This window comes from Canis lupus, chromosome 4 (genome assembly GCF_003254725.2).
Source record: "Canis lupus dingo isolate Sandy chromosome 4, ASM325472v2, whole genome shotgun sequence".
NCBI classification, from domain to species: domain Eukaryota; kingdom Metazoa; phylum Chordata; class Mammalia; order Carnivora; family Canidae; genus Canis; species Canis lupus.
Genome location: NC_064246.1, coordinates 71769419 through 71790702, shown reverse-complemented (window position 1 = coordinate 71790702; position 21284 = coordinate 71769419). Strand labels below are relative to the sequence as shown.

Sequence of the window (21284 nt, the reverse complement as noted above, 5' to 3'; positions counted from 1 at the left end):
TTCAGAATTAGTACTTAATTTAATCCTTTAACTAATAATAGAAAATGCTATTAGCCATAATCAAATCATGGTTTTCAATGAAATCAAGCTATTTCAAAACCTTATAGTGCTATGCTAATAAAATCATATTTTAATTATCTTAAAAACTCTTTTATTTGAAAGTAGTAAAGCATATAGTAAGTGCGTTTATAAGAGCCCAAAGTACATAAAGGTACTTGTATCATCTCTTCCCATTTTGGCTAAAAAGGAATCTTAACAACAGCAGCCATTGCCACCACAATCTATAGTTTACCTCTCAATGTCTGACTTTTGCCATACAAAACCAATTTTTTTTTTTCCCGGTAATGAAAAGTTGCCAAGAGAAACTAGGTAAGAAAGAGGTACAATGTAATATAAAAAAAACACAGGGCAGCCCCACTGGATCAGTGGTTTAGCACCGCCTTCAGCCCAGGGCCTGATCCTGGAGACCTGGGATCAAGTCCCACATCGGGCTCCCTGCATGGAGCCTGCTTCTCCCCCTGCCTGTGTCTCTGCCTTTTTCTCTTTTAGTGTCTCTCATGAATAAGTAAATAAAAATCTTAAAAAAAAAAAAACAAAAACAACACAGTTGACCAGGGTTGTAATCCTAACTCTGCCATTAATTAATTAGCTATATGACTCAAGATTATTTATCAGTTTCCTAATAACACTTACCTTATGAAAAAGCTAATATTACAGTATGCAAAAAACATAAAAAAGAATTTCAGAAAACACACATGATCAATAAATATATGAAAAGATCCTCCCCTCAGCTAGTAATAAAAAAATTTTCCCTCAATCAGATTGGTCAAAATTAGTAAATTTGATAATACCAGTGAAGGGTGGTAGGATATTCATAGAAGGCTGCTAAGCATCTAAAAAACCCTTAAAGGCAATAATGCAAATATTAATTATAATTTTAAACACATATGCTACATAAACCAGCCATTAGAATTCTTAAGTCTCTACACAAAAAAGTATCTATACATGTACACAAAGGGGCCTGCAAAAGAACATTTCCTATAGCATTATTTACAAAGAGGAAAACAAAACCTAGGAATTAAGCAAATGACATACATCCATTTTACAGACAATTATGTAGCAATCAGGAAACATAACACGAATTATGTCAATAAAACATAAGCAATAATCTAAGGAAAAACATACAAACATAATTTGTATATGTGTATATATATAAACACATATGTATAGATATTTATCAGTGTATCATGTCTTAAAAAGACATACTCAGAACTAGGTTTTACTTTTTTTTCTTTAGATTCATTCATTCATTCATTCATTCATTCATGATAGACACACAGAGAGAGAGGCAGAGACACAGGAGGAGGGAGAAGCAGGCCCCATGCAGGGAGCCCACATGGGACTCGATCCCGGAGCTCCAGGATTGCGCCCCGGACCAAAGGCAGGTGCCAAACCGCTGAGCCACCCAGGGATCCCCCTAGGTTTTACTTCTAAAGAGATTGGACTGGGTTTTATAGACATGGTGTAGTCACAGAAGACTGTGATTTTAACTTTATATTTGAATACTTTCCATAAAAATATATTTATGTGCTTATATAATTAGAAAACAAAAATAAAATCTATCCCTATTTTACTTATCCTTAGGAGGGAAAAAAATGTTTATAAATGCCAGACTTGGGATCCCTGGGTGGCGCAGCGGTTTGGCGCCTGCCTTTGGCCCAGGGCGCGATCTTGGAGACCCGGGATTGAATCCCACGTTGGGCTCCCGGTGCATGGAGCCTGCTTCTCCCTCTGCCTATGTCTCTGCCTCTCTCTTTCTCTGTGTGTGACTATCATAAATAAATAAAAAATTAAAAACAACAACAACAACAACAACAAAAAACAAATGCCAGACTTACCTGGTATGCTACTTCATATAAACAGCCATCTTTTCCAGCCAAAAAAATTCTGCCATTATCAGTGGAAGTTATTGTTAAAAGGTAAGTATTATCAGTGGGAAGAGAATATAAAGGATCTGGAAGCAACTGCATTCCACCACACATACTGTCATTAAGAACTCCAGAACCTATTTTTTTTTTTAAAGAAAGAATACATGAATCAGCTTAACAGCTTTTTTAAAGTTTGAGAGAATTACTGCATTATCTTCAGAATTGGTATTTTCTACTGAATTCCGGGTATGTCGATACCCAAAAGCTTCTATAACGTAATACTTTTAAATTACTGTATAAAAAGTCTGATACAATTTATTTAAGTTAAATAGAACCTACAATATATTTACATATAAAAAATACATAATATATATAACATTGTACATCATCATCAAAAACCTATCCCAAATTATTAGATTTTGGAAAAGAGCCTAAGGATGTGATAGTAATAATCATTAATTTGAGCCACTGAAATTCAACATTTCACTCAAAACAGAGAGACTGCCAGGATGCAAAAGAAACCATTGAACGTACTAGTAATAAATTGAGAGCTTCTTATATTAAAGGAAAGAATAATGTATATTTCAGTGTTCCATATGTTAAAATGACAATTGAAAAACTAGAAACAAAGGAAAGCATTAATAGAAAAACTCACTAATGTCAATCATTTCTCTTCTACTACCCCTTTATACTGTACATTTGAGTGTACATTAATATGATAAATGTATTCAAAATAGTCGTTTGTTTTTTTTTAATAATTTGCTTGATAGACCTAGTAACCTGATAGATATCACACCCATAGGGAAATACTATTTTCGATGAGCAAATAGTCTGAAAAGTTAACTCAAAAGAAAAAAATTAGCTTTTAATTATACTAAATTGGCTAATATATTTTTATTTTAAAAACACCACATGTAGTTTCCTATACCTGTTTGTAAATTAGCATAGCTAAGTCCAAGGATCACTATATCCACAGGGGTTGCCAAAACCAGGAGATGTCGTACATGAGGTTGAAAAATGCCTATGATAAAGCAGACAGGAATTAGGGATTATTCCAAAAACATCCATTTCCACTATTTAAGCATTAACAGACTAATGTTTTACCATTAAACTAGTGATTAAACATGGGACACCTGGATGGCTCAGCAGTTAAGTGTCTGCCTTCAGCCCAGGGTGTGATCCTGGAGTCCCAGGATTGAGCCCCACATCAGGCTCCCTGCATGGAGCTTGCTTCTCTCTCTGCCTATGTCTCTGCCTCTCTTTCTCTGTGTCTTTCATGAATAAATAAAATTAAAAAAAAAAAAACTAATTATTAAACAGTCTATGTAGCAGGCATTTGGCTGGCTCAGTTGGTAGAGCATGTAACTCTTGACCTTAGGGTCATGAGATCAAGCCCCATGTTGGGCTTGGAGCCTATTTAAAAAAAAAAAAAAAAAAGTTAAATAACATATGAAAAGCCTCAACTCAATTTAATTTTGTTTTTGTTTTGTTTTTTAATACATTTTACTTTAAGATTCTATTTATTTATTCATGAGAGACACAGAGATAGAGAGGCAGAGACATAGGCAGAAGGAGAGGCAGGCTTCATGCAGGGAGCCTGATGTGGGAATCGATCCCAGAACTCCACGATCACGCCCTGAGCCAAAGGCAGATGCTCAACCGCTGAGCCACTCAGGCGTCCCCCCTCAATTTAATTTTGATGTTAAAATATTACTATCTATGATCATTTAAATAAATAAGCAATAAAAAAGAACCATCTTAGAAAAGAAACACTTCAGTATTTAATACCATTTAAAATCAGCATTACATTATAAAATATACAACCTTCTATTTGTATACTACACTGACAGCAGTATAATTCACAGTACCCAAAAGATGGAAGCAACTCAAGTGTCCACCAACAGATGAATGAACAAAATGTGAACACACAATGCAGTATTATCCAGTGTTAAAAAAGGATGAGATACTGACACTACAACTGGAATGAATCTTAAGAACATTTTAAGTGAGGGGCACCTGGGTGGCTCAACTGGTTGAACATCTCATCTTGATTTTGGGTCAGGTCAGACTCTCAGGGTGGTGAGATCAAACTCCGGGTTGGGATCAGTGAAGAGTCTGAGGTTTCCCCCTCCCCTCAGCCGTTTCCCCTACTCATGTACATGCACACACACTTAAAAGAAAAAAGAACATCATGGGACACCTGGGTGGCTCAATCTGTTAAGTGTCTACCTTCAGCTCAGGTCATGATCCCAGGGTCCTGGGATCAGAGCCCCACATTGGGATCCCTGCTCTGTGGGCAGCCTGTTTCTCCCTCCCTCTCTGCCTGCTGCTCCCCTGCTTGTGCTTGCTCTCTCTCAAATAAATAACATCTTAAAAAAAAAAAAAGTAAGTGAAACAAACCAGTCACAAAGAGATAAATTCCACTTATATCAGGTACATAAAGTAGTCAAATTCACAGAAACAGAAATGAATTTATGTTAAATGAGTTTCCCAGATGAATTTATATATCAAAAACAGGTAATTTATAGTCTCAGAACATTACCAAGTACACAATTTTTTTTTGTTAGTTCGTGCTAAAGTACTGTTTATTTTTTTGGTATTAACATTAAAAACTGTGCAGTGGCATGAGATTCTATGTATAATTATCACTGTCATGTTACGATATCCAAAAATAGTGTCTTACTGATAGGAATAAAGGAAAATATATTTTATGTCACAATTATGGACATTTTTTCCTGTATATACCCTTAGCCTACTTAAGGGTATTAATTAAATGTCATAGAAGAAAGAACAACGAAACTTTTACTTTCACTGATTAAACATCAAGGGGCACAAAAGCCATTTTTGTGTATCAAGGTTCAAGCCAGTAAAGCTGAAGAAACAGATTTTCTACCTAATGAACTCAAAATATAAGTGATATTCCATAAGTTGATTTAAAAAGCTTGAACTATATAAAAACTTAGATTTTCCTTAATAAAAGCCTCATCTCATGCTTGCTTCAGCAGCACATATACTAAAATTAGAATATAGAGATTAGCATGCCCCCCAGCACTAGGATGACATGCGAATTCGTGAAGTGCTCCATATAATAAAAATAATAAAAACCTTATCTCTAAGTACTCAGTCACCAGCCTATGCCAAAAAAGTCATCTTTGATTACACAAACTTTAATGAAGTTAGACTTTTACAGATGGCGGAGTCAGTTTATGGCTTTGAGTAAAGGGAGATAAGTAAAGCATATCTTGCCAAATGATGGGATCTTTTCTAAAATCTCTCATCATTTATACAAGTATTTTGCAAAAGGAAATGGTAGAAATGGAAGCCATCTCAGGATGGCTTCAGGATGCAACAAGGTTAAATGATCGACATTTCTCACTTTTGTCAGCTCTCACTTCTATAAAAGTGTACATCTTATTAGTACCTTTTAGAAATTAACATAAGTTATATAGGTCTTTGGAACAGTTTAAAGTTTCACTGCTGGGCAGCCCGGGTGGCTCAGCAGTTTAGTGCCACCTTCGGCCCAGGGCCTGATCCTGGAGACCCGGGATTGAGTCCCACGTCGGGCTCCCTGCGTGGAGCCCGCTTCTCCCTCTGCCTGTGGCTCTGCCTCTCTCTCCCTCTTTCTCTCTCTAGGTCTATCGTGACTAAATAAAATCTTAAAAAAAAAAAAAAAAAAAAAAACTCCATGCCCGGCACAGAGCTGGCTGGACTCCAACGCTGGATGGATCTCACCTCTGAGACCATGACCTGAGCCAATATCAAGAGTCAGACACTTAACTGAATGAGCCACCTAGGTGCCCTGATTATGAAATAGTTCTGACTTTGTCATATCCGTCAGATCCCAGGACTCCAGGATCAGGCCCTGGGCCAAAGGCAGGCGCTAAACCTCTGAGCCACCCAGGGATCCCTGGGCATGGAACTTGCTTTGGATTCTCTCTCCCTAAGCCCCTCCGCCCCCCACTCGCACACTCTCTCAAAAAAAAGGTTTCATTATAAAAGACCACACATTTATTGTCCTATCAAATACTATGTCATAATTTTAAATTTGCACTGAAGTTTACAGTTGGGTAGAACAAAATTTTACTATTTGTTTTAGATAGACAATTTATATTTACTAAAATGCCCAGCAGGAATAGCTCTCGACTTATTATGAATAAACTTTTAGATACTTTTGTAAAAGAGATTTATTCAGGGGCGCCTGGGTGGCTCAGTCAGTTGAGCATCTATTTGCCTTTGGCTCAGGGTCCTGGGATTGAGCCCAGCATCAGGCTCCCCACGGAGCAGGGAGCCTACTTCTCCCTTCCCCTCCTACTCCCCCTACTTGTGCTCTTTGTCAAATAAATAAATTAAATCTTAAATAAAAAGGGGGTTTATTTATTTATGTTGAGAGAAAGTAAACACGCTCTTGAGAGCAAACATGAGCAAGCAAGGGGCAGGAGCAGAGGGAGAAGAAGAGAGTTTTTTTTTTTTAAAGATTTATTTATTCATGAGAGACACAGAGAGGGGCAGAGACACAGGCAGAGAGAGAATCAGGCTCCATGCAGGGACCCTGACATGGGACTCGATCCTAGAACTCCAGGATTATGCCCTGAACCAAAGGCAGACGCTCAACCGCTAAGCCACCCAGGCGTCCCGAGAAGAAAGAGTCTTAATCAGACTCTATACTGAATGTGGAGCCCCATGTGGGCTCAATCTCAGGACCTTGAGATCATGACGTGAGCCAAAACAGAGTCGGATGCCTAAATGACTGCACCACCCAGGTGCCTCTATGAATAATCTTAAAAATAAAATAAAATAAAATAAAGTGAATAAACTATTAAACATTCTTAATCACTTTATATATTTCTAATTAGAACTCAGAAGTAAATTTCAATAAAAATTTCAACTACTTAAAATTTGTTATTCAGTCCTAAACCATTTTTAAAAATTTTTTATTTATTTATTCATGAGAGACACACAGAAACAGGGAGAGAGGCAGAGACACAAGCAGAGGGAGAAGCAGGCTCCATGTCAGGAGCCCGACCTGGGACTCAATCCCGGGACTCCAGGATCAGCCCCTGGGCTGAAGGTGGTGCTAAACCATTGAGCCACTTGGGCTGCGCAGTGCTAAACCATTTTAAGTCTATGTATATACATATATAAATTAATCATTACATTTTTATTTCTTACCAGCTTTTGGTTTCACAAGCCCCACAGCAAGAATAGTTTCACTAAGTCCATCAAAATAGGCGAGATCTCCTCTGTTAATAAAAAAGCAACGTGTTACATGTATAAAGAAAACAAAGTTTTTATCTTAAAATATTCTTTAATATTACAGTATGTAATGAAAACTAAACCAGCAAACAAAATTGTTTCAGTTCCAAGGTCCAGACACACAGGCCTGTCTAAGGTTAATAAGCATAAACCAGGAAAACAGGAAATGCTGCCCTCCATCCCAAACTTCCTCCCAGGCAAGTTGCAAGGCTCAAATAACAGCAATTCTATTGTTGGGGCAAGATCCTCTAAGAACAGACTCACAGGGAAAGTATATGGCTGAGGGTAGAACAGAAACATTAAGAAAAAAACCTCCAGTATCTCAATCTGTATCCTAAGTGCAAAGTAATTCTACAGGAATTTGAAACCTGTGGTCCACTGAGGGTAATCACAGCAATAGCAAAATCAAACTCAGCTCATTTCCTGACTTGGAAAAAGTTAACTTTCCCTATAATAAAGGCCTACCTGCTAAGCCCTAGCAAAAGAAGAGACATACCCATTTCTAAGGATAAATACTATTTACTGCAGTACCCACTGTTCTACACGATATCCAGCTTTCAAAAATCACGAGACACAGAAAGCAGGGGAAAAAAAGCCTGTCAAGAAACAAATCAACAGAAATAGAATCAGCTATGAGCCAGATGTCTGAACTACAAGACAAGAAATTTAAAATAAATATGATTAACATAGTATAGGCACTAATGGAAAAGGTGGACAATATAAATAAACAGATAAGGAATTTTAGCAGAGAGGAGAAAATTATAAGAAATAGGTGAAAATGTTAGAAATAAAAAGCACAGTAAAGGACGAATGTCTTATAAGAACTTAAGTAGACCTGACATAGCTAACAAAAGAACCCATGATCCTGAAGCCGGATCAACAGAAATTGTCCAAGTTGAAACAAAAAGAAAAAAAAAGAATAGAACAGAGGATCCAAAAATCTGTTGAAGAACATCAATCTAACAAAAGTAAAAAAAATCTCAGGAGAGGAGGAGAGAATGGGGCAGAACAAATATTTGAAGGTAATCACTGAAAAATTTCCAAATACAATGAAAAGACATCAAACCAAAGATGCAAAAAAATCAGAGAACACCAACCAGTATAAACATCAAGAAAAAAAAAATATGATCCAGATTTTTTTTTGGAGAAAACTTCTGGTTGTCCCGAAAAGGGCCAAAGCAAACAGAAAGAAAACACCTCAATGACCACTTATGTGGACCAGGTGTCCCAGTTTCCCATGTTGTGATAACTGGCATATGTTCCAGAAACTAAGACCAATACTGGGGAAGTTAGGGGTTACAGAACCATGAATTGAACGAGATTGTGCTTCTGTTATCCAGGTGGAATTAGGATATATAATAGAAAGCTAATAAAATAACTGAAACGAAGCCTGAGGTTTTTGCAGCATTGAACTTGTGAATTGGAGATTTATACCCAAGACTTGTGCCTTGATTTTTTTCCAATAAGCACATTGTTCAGATGATTTATCTTTAAATGAGTTCTAGTCTGAACACAGTAAGGTTGGATTGTGTATGTTGCATGTGAACAGGAACTATACTTAGCACATTTAATGCTGTTCCTAGCACAAAACAGCATCTGATACATGAGAAACTCAATACTTTATTACATGGATGTTAGGTATTAATGGAAATATAAAAATTTTCATTAAAGTGAAAACCCTTTTTAAGGAAATTATCCTTATGTTTATCTATTATATAATTTTTTTGCATTTGGTTGTCTTAAATTTGTCCTAAATGAATAGGTTTTATTCCTTAATATCAAAATGACATTACAACAATACAACAAACTATGGTTCAGAGTATATGAACAATCACAACCATATATCACCGCTATTAAGACTATGTAACAATTCAGCCTAACTAGAACTATGAAAAGTTCTAACTGAAAAAAATCAGTGAACAAAAATGGTTTCCTTTAAACTACAAGTTCAAGTTCTCATTTAGTGTCGCTTCAACTCAATGATACTGTGTGTGTCCCTAATAGGTGTCTTAAATACCCAAGGGTAAGAGTAACAACGACCTGGGCCTTCCTCCCATTATCCCACTCATCACCTAAATTACGACAGAGAACTGGTACTAAGCCAAAATTTATTTTCAGAAAGCCAGGTGAGATTACCAGATTAATAAATTTTATTTTAGCAAGAATGTCTTGGACTTTCAGACTATTATATATATTCAAATTATACATAAGTCAAGCTCGCAAACCAAAACTATTTAGTCACTTCAATAGTCAAAAAAAGTCAAACCATCTCTCAAATAACTGGTAGGCTATCTTATTGGAAGATAAGAGCTTGGTAACCAAACCCCTGCTACTCAGACTGGCATCATCACTGGCATTGTTACAAATGCAGACTGTTTTTCTTTTTTAAGGTTTTATTTATTTATTCATGAGAGACACAGAAAGACAGGCAGAGACACAGGCAGAGGGAGAAGCAGGCTCCATGCAGGGAACCAGATGCAAGGACTCAATCCCGGGACCCTAGGGTCACTCACACCCTGAGCCAAAGGCAGACGCTCAAACACTGAGCCACCCGGGCATCCCATAAATGTACTCTTTTTTTTTGTTTTGTTTTTTTGTTGCAGACTCTTGAGGCTCACTCAGAACTCCATAACAGAATCCACATTTTTTTTTTTTTAAGATTTTATTTATTCATGAGAGACACAGAGAGAGAGAGAGAGAGAGAGAGAGAGAGAGAGAGGCAGAGACACAGGCAGGGAGAGAAGCAGGCTCCACGCAGGGAGCCTGACATGGGATTCGATCCCGGATCTCCAGGATCGGGCTGGGCTGAAGGCGGCACTAAACCCCTGAGCCACACGGGCTGCCCCAGAATCCACATTTTAATTTCATCCCCGGGGGACTGGTAATGTAGACTGAGGAGCACTAACCCAGTTATTAGACAAATAAAAGATAAAACTAGGCAGCTTCTAAGTAGAACACTAGCTGCAATTAAGATAATCTAAATTCTAATCATGCTACAGCAAACCAGTGTTAAATACATACCCATCTTCATAGTTCCACATGAATATATCACTGTCAATTGTGAGCCAAGCTCTGCTGATAGGAGGGAACACACCCATCATGCAGTTACACTGCATATCTGAAGTAATGTGGATGTAAGGTAAAAAGATTTCAATCTTTCTTAAATTTGTTACGAAAGATTTTGGTTTAAAATTTATGATAAAAAAATCATAAAACAAGAAATAAAAACAAAACAAAACAAAACAAAAAAAAGAAATCATGACCTAATCACTCTTTAATAGAAAGAGTAAATAAAATTTCTAATGATTTTTAATGAAAGACATAGCTTATGACAGAAATAAGTCTGCAATTTATAATTTCTAAATAATGCCATCTGACCACCTGAAATGTATTCTAAAGGACAAATGTAATGTTTTTACCATTACTAACTTAAAAAATATTGATTATGAATAACACTATTGAATTTTTACATGAAAAAACTTACCGGACCAGTTTCTCCATTGTGTAAGAGCAAGACTGATAAAGCACCTGTATGCTAAAGTCATAGGTAGGTATAATTTGCAAGCTTCTTATAAATAGTAAGATTGAAAAAAGACAAAATGAGGCGTCTGGGTGGCTCAGCTGGTTAAGCATTTGCCTCCAGCTCAGGTCATGATCCCAGGGTCCTAGGATTGAGCCTTACATCAGGGCTCTTTGCTCTGTGGGGAGCCTGCTTCTCCCTCTCCCTGACAGTCTTCCTGCTTGTGCATGCACAAGACAAATAGACAAAGGATTATATTATGTAATTAAAAAACAAGGACACAATCATGAATAATTTTCTAAGGTCTTTTGCACAGATAGTACTATCAGAACATTAAAGAAAAATATTTAACTAAGCAAGGGTAGAGTATGAGATAAAGTATATTTTATATTTAATAACACTTTCATAGTCCCAAATATTGAAAATTTTAGGGAAAATATTAGATTCTACTAGTTTTTCTATTTACAAGTATTTCCTTAATTTTCCATTTCCTTTATTTTTCTGAATCAGACTGTGAAAAACTTGAAATGTTTTGAAATTTATTTTATTTTAATTTTTCTTAAAGATTTTATTTATTCATGAGAGACACAGAGAGAGGCAGAGACATAGGCAGAGGGAGAAGCAGGCTCCATGCAGGGAGCCCGATGTGGGACTCAATCCCGGGACTCCAGGATCACGCCCCAGGCCTAAGGGAGGCCCTCACTGCTGAGCCACCGAGGCATCCCAAAATGTTTTTACTTTAAATAGATTAATATGCTTTTAAAAATCTCAGATTAAACTTTAATATAGCTTCGTAATACTTATAAAGGCTATAGATTGATATAAAAAAACCTCTTAGCACATAACTACAAATCTATTATCTTTATAGGGTATACCACACTTTAAGAGAATCAGATAAAATCTTTCTTTTTAAGATTTTTTTTTTTTAATTTTTATTTATTTATGATAGTCACACACAGAGAGAGAGACAGAGAGGCAGAGACATAGGCAGAGGGAGAAGCAGGTTCCATGCACCGGGAGCCCGATGTGGGATTCGATCCTGGGTCTCCAGGATCGCGCCCTGGGCCAAAGGCACACGCTAAACCGCTGCGCCACCCAGGGATCCCCAAAATCTTTCTTTTTAGAGGAGAAAATAACTCCTCTAGCAACTCATTCTATGAAGATACCATTAATGTTCCATTGTTATGGGATCCATAGAAATGCAATCACTTATAAATTTTAATTCTAAGATACCAATAAGTGTAAAACCACACCAAAAACTTTTGGGGAGGGCAAATGAAGTACATAGCAGTTTGTTTGTTTAAAGATGTTATTTATCTATTTGAGAGAGAAAGAGAAATCACAAGAGGGAGAAGGAGCAGCAAACTCAACACTGAGCAGACAGCCCAACATGGGGCTTGATCCTAGGACCCTGAGATCATAACCTGAACCAAAGGAGATCCTTAATGGACTGAGCCACTCAGGCACCCCAGTTTGTTTGTAAACATTTTTAGAACAACCCAGTCTTAAAATGTTAAAATATGAGAAAAAATGAAAATCAGGGATCTTTCAGCTAAAACGTGGTAGTAAAAGCTTCCTTGTATAGTGTTTAACTGGAAAGTACTACTTTGAAAGAGTATCATTCAAAAACGCAGACTTCTTTGTAAACAATTTACTCTCTTCAGTGTCCCAGAATAATTAAAATGTGATTTAATTATTAACATACCTTTTTTTTCTTTTTTTTTTTTTTTTTTTTTTTTTTTTTATACCTTTTTTTCTTAAGGAACATCTAATCCAGATGAAATGGGACAAGGTCTCCTAAGATTTTTTTTTTTTTTTTAATTTATTCATGAGAGGGACGCCTGGTTGGCTCAGCAGTTGAGTGTCTGCCTTCGGCTCAGGATGTGATCCTGGAGTTCCAGGGTCGAATCCCGCATTGGGCTCCTGCATGGAGCCTGCTTCTCCTCCCTTTGCCTATGTCTCACGTGAATAAATAAAATCTTTTTAAAAAAAGTAATAATTTATTCGAGAGAGAGAGAGAGAGGCAGAGACACAGGTAGAGAGAGAAGCAGGCTCCATGCAGGGAGCCCGATGTGGGACTTGATCCTGGGACTCTAGGATCACACCCTGGGCCCAAGGCAGACGCGGAACCGCTGAGCCACTGAGCCAGCCAAGTGTCCCATCACCATTCACTTACATATTGAATTTTCTAGGTACATGGCAAACTATCCACACACTTAAATGTTTTTTAAACACAACATTAAATGAACTTATATACACAAACCAATTAAAAACAAAGCAAGAATTATAATAAGAACACCAGTTTTTAAAAACCTTAAAGAGTTAAAAACAAGGTAACAGGATACGTCCAAACTGTTCAACAAGTTCCGGTGGGAGAGGAACTCTTCGGATGGAACTGATCTCTGGAAGATTGGGTACTGACAGCAAACCAGGTCCCTGTAGAGGATAATCCATATCTGACATGCCAGAAACAGTGGGATTATCTGCAAGTAATAAAACAAAGCATTTATTAAAATAACAATGTTTCAGGCATCAACTGGGCATATTGAAGCACTACAAGCTACAAAAATATTGTGTATCTGGCAGTTATACAGATTTAGAGAGAATAAAATAGTTCTGACCCAATACAAAGGATGTCTGAAAAAATACTGTGTTAAGGTAGGGGCAATAACAGGTTTTAGCACTACACAGAAAGTTATCTTTCACAAAGACTCCATAAGAAAGGAAATATTTAATTCAATAATTTAGATTTTTTTCTATTATTTTACTAATCCGAAACGGGAAAATATTTATAAAGCTATTTTGTGATTGTCAGATAAAACAATTGTGAACAAAATATTGGTTAGGGAAAAACCACTATTTCTTTCCTCATTTAAATATTAATAGATTAAAACAATCCATGCGTTTTTCTTAGACCACCCCTCCTCCAGACCAGTAAGATAAATACAAATGATACCACATAAGCAATATTTTATTGGGAGAAATCACAGACTGCTCTATAAAGTGTTATCATTGCGCAACATTTCTCTTGCTCCAAGACACAGTCAACTAAGGGCAGGAGTGGGCTGGTCTATATAACCTGTCCTTCTATGTCTTAAACAGAGAGGTGTTTTTTAGATCTGACTGATGGGGAACCCTGGGTGGCGCAGCGGTTTAGCACCTGCCTTTGGCCCAGGGCGGGATCCTGGAGACCCGGGATCGAGTCCCGCGTTGGGCTCCCGGTGCACGGAGCCTGCTTCTCCCTCTGCCTGTGTCTCTGCCTCTCTCTCTCTCTCTGTGTATGACTATCGTAAATAAATTAAAAAATTAAAAAAAAAAAAAAAGATCTGACTGATGACATATTTATCCCAGGCACCTTTCCAGGCTGCCTTTAAATACAAAGATACTGGGGAAGACTGATGTATGAAATAAATCCTAAATGTCTTATGAAAATTTAAAATATACAACTAGAGGGATCCCTGGGTGGTGCAGCGGTTTGGCGCCTGCCTTTGGCCGAGGGCGCGATCCTGGAGACCCGGGATCCAATCCCACATCGGGCTCCCAGTGCATGGAGCCTGCTTCTCCCTCTGCCTGTGTCTCTGCCTCTCTCTCTCTCTGTGACTATCATAAATAAATAAATTAAAAAAAAATAAAATATACAACTAGAGAGAAAAATACAATTAATTCCTATTTACTAATTATCCAGTTTCAATAATTACCAATAACATGCTCCATCAGGTTTCATTTATATCCCTAGCTACTCCTTCCCTAATGGATTTTTTTAAAAGATTTTATTTATTTATTTGACAGAGAAAGTGCACAAGTAGGGAGAGCAGCAGAGGTCGAGGGAGAAGCAGGCTCTCTGCTGAGCAGGAAGCCTGAAGAAGAGCTCAACCCAGGACTCTGGGATCATGACCTGAGCCAAAGGAAGATGCTTCGCTGACTGGCCACGCAGGAGTCCCCCTAATGGATTTTTTGAAGCAAATCCCATACATCCCATTTAATCTAAAAACATAATTTTAAGAGGATATTACACATGTTAAATGGTAGTGGGAATACAAAGGATGGAATTAATAACTCAGGGAATTATGTGAATGGCTAAGAAAGCCCTCACAAAGGAAGTGATATTTAATGGCGTCTAGAAGAATATCAGGTAAAGAAAGAACATTCCAGAAGTGATGAAGTGATGATAATAAAATAGAATCCTGAAGAGAGCTTCTTATGGAAAACATATTAAATTCAGTGTAACTGGAATAAAGAATTTGAGAATAGGATAGAAGCAGGGGAGGAGATTAGGTTGAAGAGGTAAGTGTAAAGGTGGATAGGATAGATTTGGGTCAGATAAGAGAGGACAAGAATATATGGACTTTTTTTTTTTTTTTTACATCTTGCTTTTCAAACCTAAGGAGGTCAAAGGGAGTCATGCTGTTTAAGATAAGAGTTGCAGGGATCCCTGGGTGGCGCAGCGGTTTGGCGCCTGCCTTTGGCCCGGGGCACGATCCTGGAGACCCAGGATCGAATCCCACGTCGGGCTCCCAGTGCATGGAGCCTGCTTCTCCCTCTGCCTGTGTCTCTGCCTCTCTGTCTCTCTCTGTGTGACTATCATGAATAAATAAATAAAATCTTTAAAAAAAAAAAATAAGATAAGAGTTGCTAACAGGCCCCTCAGTTCTTATAAGACAAGCCCACTGGTAAGTGTAGCTGTCAGGAACAAATACTACATTTGTTTTGTTTCTATCTTTTCTCTGACTGCAAGTCTACCCAACGATTTTTATGAATTTCCAGAAGTGTCATCCAGGTTTACACTGCCAAGTTTATCCTTGTTATTTTAACTGGGTTACTGTTTACCAAAAGTCTTGTCTCTATCTTACGGCTTCTCTGCTTTTCTCCAATATACATCTCACAAAGGGGTCCACTCTTTTTAAAGCAACTCACGTGGGACACCTGGGTGGCTCAGCGGTTGAGCGTCTGCCTTCAGCCCAGGTCATGATCCCGGGGTCCTGGGATCCAGTCTCCCGCATTGGGCTCCCTGCATGGAGCCTGCTTTTCCCTCTGCCTGTATCCCTGCCTCTCTCTTGTGTGTCTCTCAAAAATAAATAAATAAAATCTTGAATGAATGAATGAATGAATGAATGAATGAAGCAACTCATGTAATCCCATACGCTTCGAGGAACCTGGCTATAATTTAAAACCGTCAAAAGTATTTTACCGTCACCTCTCTTTTGTTGGCACATGCACTGCTTACCCTCCCCGCCCATCATCACAGCTAATGTTCCCCTCTTTCTTTATTCCCCTGGTGGTTCTTTTTAACTACCTTTATATTTCAGGGACTTCGTATTATACTGACTCCAAACGGAATAAAGAATATCTTTGAGAGAGGATGGTAAATTTCCAAATTAATTTCGTTCGCTCGTCTGTTTTAGTCTAATGTTGATATGCAGAATTAACAAGGAGGGGACTTGGATCAGGTGATCCTACTCAACTGGCCTTAGCGATGAACGCTTGGAGGCAGTGAGCAACTCATTAAGGTTGGGTGTCTTTGGGGCAGCCCGGGTGGCTCAGCGGTTTGGCGCCGCCTTTCAGCCCGGGGCGTGATCCTGGAGACCCGGGAACGAGTCCCACGTCGGGCTCCCTGCATGGAGCCTGCTTCTCCCTCTCTGCCTGTCTCTCCGGCCCCTTCCTTTCTCTCTCTTGAGTAAATAAATAAAAATCTTAAAAAAAAAAAAAGGTTGGGATCTTTGCCGTTTCTGCTCCAAACGGGGATTGCTCGCCACTCCCACCCTCTCAAATATCGGCAGTGGAGCGAGAACATGAAAAAATATTGAAAATAGGCTCTTTTCCGCTCTTCAAAGTGTAGCAAACGGCTAAATCTCAAAATGTCTTCGTCGGGCCCACCCTGGGGATAAGGACCTAGTTAGGGAGTCAGACGAGAGTCCCCTCGGCTGAGAAGGTAGTTACCGAATGGGCACTGATCACTCACTTGGGGCAGACACCAGGAGAAGCTCGGAAAGGTCCGGGTACATGCGGTCTTCTTGCAACTGACGGTCGATGAGCCGCCCTGCATTTTCCAGCGCTTCCTGCAGGCCTGAGGCCGACGTGGACGCCGGCATCGCCGAGCCCAGTAAAGAAGACGGCATGTCGGGACTCGGAGACAAGAACGTCCGGAAAAAGCCAAAAACCAAGGAGAAAAGAGAGAAAACCCGAGACCTTAGCTCAGACCCGCAGCTCACGGCGCGCGCGCCAAACGAGCGCCTCGGCGCCTGTGCATGACGCACTTCCGGTTCGCCGGGAGCGGAGGGTGCAGGCTGCGTTTCGGGGCTGGAGGGCGGAAGCCGTGGAGCACGCTGGGAGTTAGGGGCGGGGCGACGGAGCGGACGCGCTCTCCCGGGCGGAGGCTGGCCGGCCGTTGGCGAGAGGCGGAGCGGGAAGTCGTGGAGGTCGCCTAGGGAAGGCGGGAAAGAAGGGGAAAGGGAATGGGCCGCGGCCGGGGCCGGGGAGGGTCGGGAAGGGTGGGGGGAGGGAAGGAGAGGGGGCAGGAGCTGGGTAGGTGGGAGCTGGGCTGTGTCCGGCCGCGCCCGCCGCTCCGCTTCTGCTGGGTTTCGCGAGCGCTGGAATTCGGCGCCTCGAGCTTTGCAGGTTTGGAATCCCTCAGCTGCGACTCCGTAAAAGTCGCGCGTCAGCGTCTTTGGCGCTCCAAATAACTTCTCTTGCGAGAGCGGATAGGAGTTGGTAGCTTGGTCCGAAAGACTTTGCCTACGCGCCAGATTTCACTACATTTCTCGCGGGCCTCAGTGTCCATTAAAATTCATCAGACGTTCCCGGCTGGCTCAGTCAGTAGTAGTAGAGCGTGTGACTCTCGATGTCTGCGTAGGGACTTCACGCTCCACCTTGGGGTGCAACCTACTTAAAAATTTTTTTTGATCAGGCTTTTCTATTTGTGTGTGACTACTCTTTAGAGAATTGTGTGTTTATTGAATCATTCGTGGCATGCAGGGAGTTTCTGTCTTTCTTATTACAGAGAGGAAGAAGAGTGTTCTTTGTAATTCATCGGTTGGTCCCCAGCACAAAGAAGAGGGACTGGTAAAAAGGAGGCCACCCGACAGATCACCAAGTCCTGCAGAAATCTCATTTATAGTTTGTGCCAGGCACTGTGCCTGGGGCTGGGAATATCAAAACTGACACCTTCCTGTCCTCAAGGTGCTTCCGGCAGGGACGCACAAGAAAGTAAAGCAGTTAAGCGCATCACCCTGATTTTTTATGGGGTATATGTATTAACTCCAGGAGGAGGGTAGGATGAGCAAGGAGAGGTAAGATAGGCTTCATTTTACACGGAAGGTAACTTGAATGGTCAAATCAAAGCACTCAAAGAGCATCCTTATTTAGAAATATTAGAATTTGTCCTTAGGGGCAGCCCAGGTGTTTCAGCGGTTTAGCACTGCCTTTGGCCCAGGGCATGATCCTGGAGACTCGGGTTCGAGTCCCAGGTTGGGCTCCCTGGCATGAAGCCTGCTTCTCCCTCTGCCTGTGTCTCTGCCTCTCTCTCTCTTTCTCTCTGTCTCTCATGAATAAATAAAATAAATCTTTGGAAAAAAAAAAATTTGTCCTTAGTCCTCATTTAGAACCACAGTTAAGTAAGGTTCATCCAATTATATTCTTCATAGTTTAGCTAGTCAATAACTGAAGTACTCTTTATTGACTAGCTAAACTGAAAGAGGACTTCAGCTATCTCCATTTTAATCTCAAACTTTTTAATTGAGTCCATCTTTCTAGCTTATGTGAAAGATCTTAACTTAGGTGAAAGATCCTGCTGGCAAAACATCCTGTGATGGGAACTGAAAGTACCCCTTCAAGCAAAAAGGACTGCCCTGAGCCAACAAGCCCTTGCCTGTGGTTGACCCCAAGATAATGATGGACCTGATCTTTACTGCCCATTTGGGAGTATCTACTGACCACTGTCCTACATTTTCCGAATATAAACCCAGAGGTATCTTGAGTACTTTGGAGACAGTCTGGCTGTCTTCCAGGTGTTGGTCTCTGAATATTAAAATTTCTGTGATCTTGCAGGTATATAGGTATAATTTAAGACTTCATAGTAAATATATCAGGAAAAATTAGATTTGTATTTTTGGTGGATAAACAGGCAGATGGGTCTCCAGCTGTCAATTTTCTGTAGTAAACTGCAGATTGAAAACTGACGGTCTAGTATAGCATTTGTTTTTAATTTGAGATGAAACATATGATTGAGAGTTTTCAATTCTACAAATTGGATGATCTGGCAATACTGGTCTAATATTCCTGCACTGCAACAATATTCTAAGAGGGCTAAGTCCAAGGACTTTATTCATTTGCATATTGCCTATGGTTGCTTTCCAGCTAACAGTGTTGAGTAGTTGTTACACAGACTGCAGGGCCTCAAATCCTAAAATATTTACCATCTAGCCCTTTACAGGGAAAGAGTGCTGAAGTCTTCCCTAAACAGTGATTCTAAAGCTTTTGACTTCAAAACCTCTGGAGACTCCTAACAATTATTAAGGATTACAAAGAATTTTTGTTTTGTATGGGTTGTATTTGTTAATCCCTAAAATCTTCTAAAAATGAGAAATTTAAAATGTCATTTGAAAGAATAAGCCTAATTCATTTTAATATAAATGACACATATTTTGTGAAAAAAATCACAGTATCTAAAATTAAATATTAGAAGAATGGTATTTTATATTTTTGCAAATCTCTTAAATGTTTAGCTTAATAAGATAAGATAGCTAGATTTTCATATCTGCATTTGCTGTCAGTATGCTGTGATCTGTCGTTTACTTGAAGTATATAAAGAAAAGGTGTAAGAAAAGCTGGCTTCACAGTTATGTAGTGGGAAAGGGAGAGGCATTTTTATTTATTTATTTTTTAATTTTTATTTATTTATGATAGTCACAGAGAGAGAGAGAGAGAGAGGCAGAGACACAGGCAGAGGGAGAAGCAGGCTCCATGCACCGGGAGCCCGACATGGGATTCGATCCCGGGTCTCCAGGATCGCACCCTGGGCCAAAGGCAGGCGCCAAACCGCTGCGCCACCCAGGGATCCCGGGAGAGGCATTTTAATAACCTTTTTAGATAGTTCTGAAGGTTATTCTCTGATAGTGTACCAAAATTTCACAAGTGATATAATATTTTGTTTTTTTTTTGTGTGTAAGTAGGCTCTACACCCAACACAGGGCTTAAACTCATGCCCCTGAGATCAAGATTTGAGCTATACCACTTATGGTGCCTGGGTAGTTCTGGGTGGTTCAGTTGTTCAGTTGGTTGAACTAACTCTTAGTTTCAGCTCAGGGTTTTTTTTTTTGTTGTTGTTGTTGTTGTTTTTTCTTTTTTTTTGAGATTTATTTATTCATGAGAGAGACAGGGAGAGAGAGAGGCAGAGGTTTCCTTGAGAGCAGGAAGCCCCAATGTGGGGCAGGATCCCAGGAACTTGGAATCATAACCTGAACCAAAGACAGATGCTTACCTGACGGAGCCACCAGGTGCCCCACCCCAAGTGTTACAGTTTCTTAAAGGTTAGTTATGATGTGGATATTTGAAGCCATCAGTGAATTTTTTTGAACTTTGTTAAATTAAAAACCACTCGTTTATCTTATATTTTGGACCTTTTATCCACGTATGATTCTGTAACATTATAGTTGGTCATTTGGGAAATATTCTCTTAAGTTACACAGAACTTCCGAATGTTGATGTATCTTATTGACAGAAAAAAAGATCATGTTAATATTACTACTTATCTTAACAGAAAAGTTGAGTATTGGGAAGTTGTAAAGCTATGATAGTTGATACAACCATGATACAATCTTGATAAGTTTTTCTTTTCTTTTTTTTTTTTTTTTTAAGATTTTATTTACTTCTGAGAGACACAGAGAGAGAGAGGCAGAGACACAGGCAGAGGGAGAAGCAGGCTCCCTACCGGGAGCCCTACACGGCAGATCCCTGGTCTCCAGGATCACACCCTGGGCTAAAGGGGGCGCTAAACCGCTGAGCCACTGGGGCTGCCCTTGATAAGTTTTTCAAAATTCTAATTTTATCTTGAAAGCTCAAATTTTCATTAGTAACAAGTACAGTAAGTTTTTTTCCTTGAAGTGACTAACTCATTTCATTCATTTTTGTTTAAAGTGGGTATGTAACACTGAGGAATACGAGGACTACAGCAATTTGCTTGTCACTGCCTTGATTTATGCTGAAGTACCAGGATTTTACCCACTTTTGCTATTATATCATCAGTGCAAATGTCAACAGAGTGAAAAAGGCAAATGTCTTAGTATTATTATGAGAATAATTTTGATCTCATGAATACCTTTATAGGAATCTGCAGACTACACTTTGAGAAATACTGCTCAAGTAGCTCCCTATTTAAGTAGACTATCTTAAAATATGCTCATTAGAAGGGAAATTCCATGAGACCAGAGACTATGTCTTCACTATCACTAGCATCCAGTACTTAATAATGGCCAATATTTATTGGTCAGGTAATACATGCCAGGCATTATTCTAATTGTTTTATGAGAATTAAGTCATTCAATCACCAGAAAAATCGATGAGGTGATAGGTGCTACTGTTATATTATC

General features: G+C 39.3%; 2 protein-coding genes and 1 pseudogene across 2 annotated transcripts in view; 2 read left to right on the top strand and 1 right to left on the bottom strand.

The window, feature by feature from the left end:
- NUP155 (nucleoporin 155) overlaps positions 1-17003 on the bottom strand; it is a 70520-nt gene extending 53517 nt beyond the window's left edge. The window contains exons 1-6 of the mRNA XM_025436255.3: positions 16661-17003; positions 13047-13184; positions 10203-10299; positions 7098-7168; positions 2857-2949; positions 1899-2065 (exon numbers count right to left, since the gene is read on the bottom strand). Of these exons, the coding sequence (XP_025292040.1) occupies positions 1899-2065; positions 2857-2949; positions 7098-7168; positions 10203-10299; positions 13047-13184; positions 16661-16817 (723 nt within the window). The 5' untranslated portion in view covers positions 16818-17003. The remainder of the gene's footprint in view (positions 1-1898; positions 2066-2856; positions 2950-7097; positions 7169-10202; positions 10300-13046; positions 13185-16660) is intronic.
- LOC112652860 (U6 spliceosomal RNA) lies at positions 4922-5019 on the top strand (annotated as a pseudogene).
- A 37-nt stretch (positions 17004-17040) lies between the features above and the next one.
- The window catches only part of WDR70 (WD repeat domain 70), a 310102-nt gene continuing 305858 nt past the window's right edge, over positions 17041-21284 (top strand). Inside the window, exon 1 of the mRNA XM_049109320.1 lies at positions 17041-17117. The gene's annotated coding sequence lies outside the window, so the exon portion shown is untranslated. The remainder of the gene's footprint in view (positions 17118-21284) is intronic.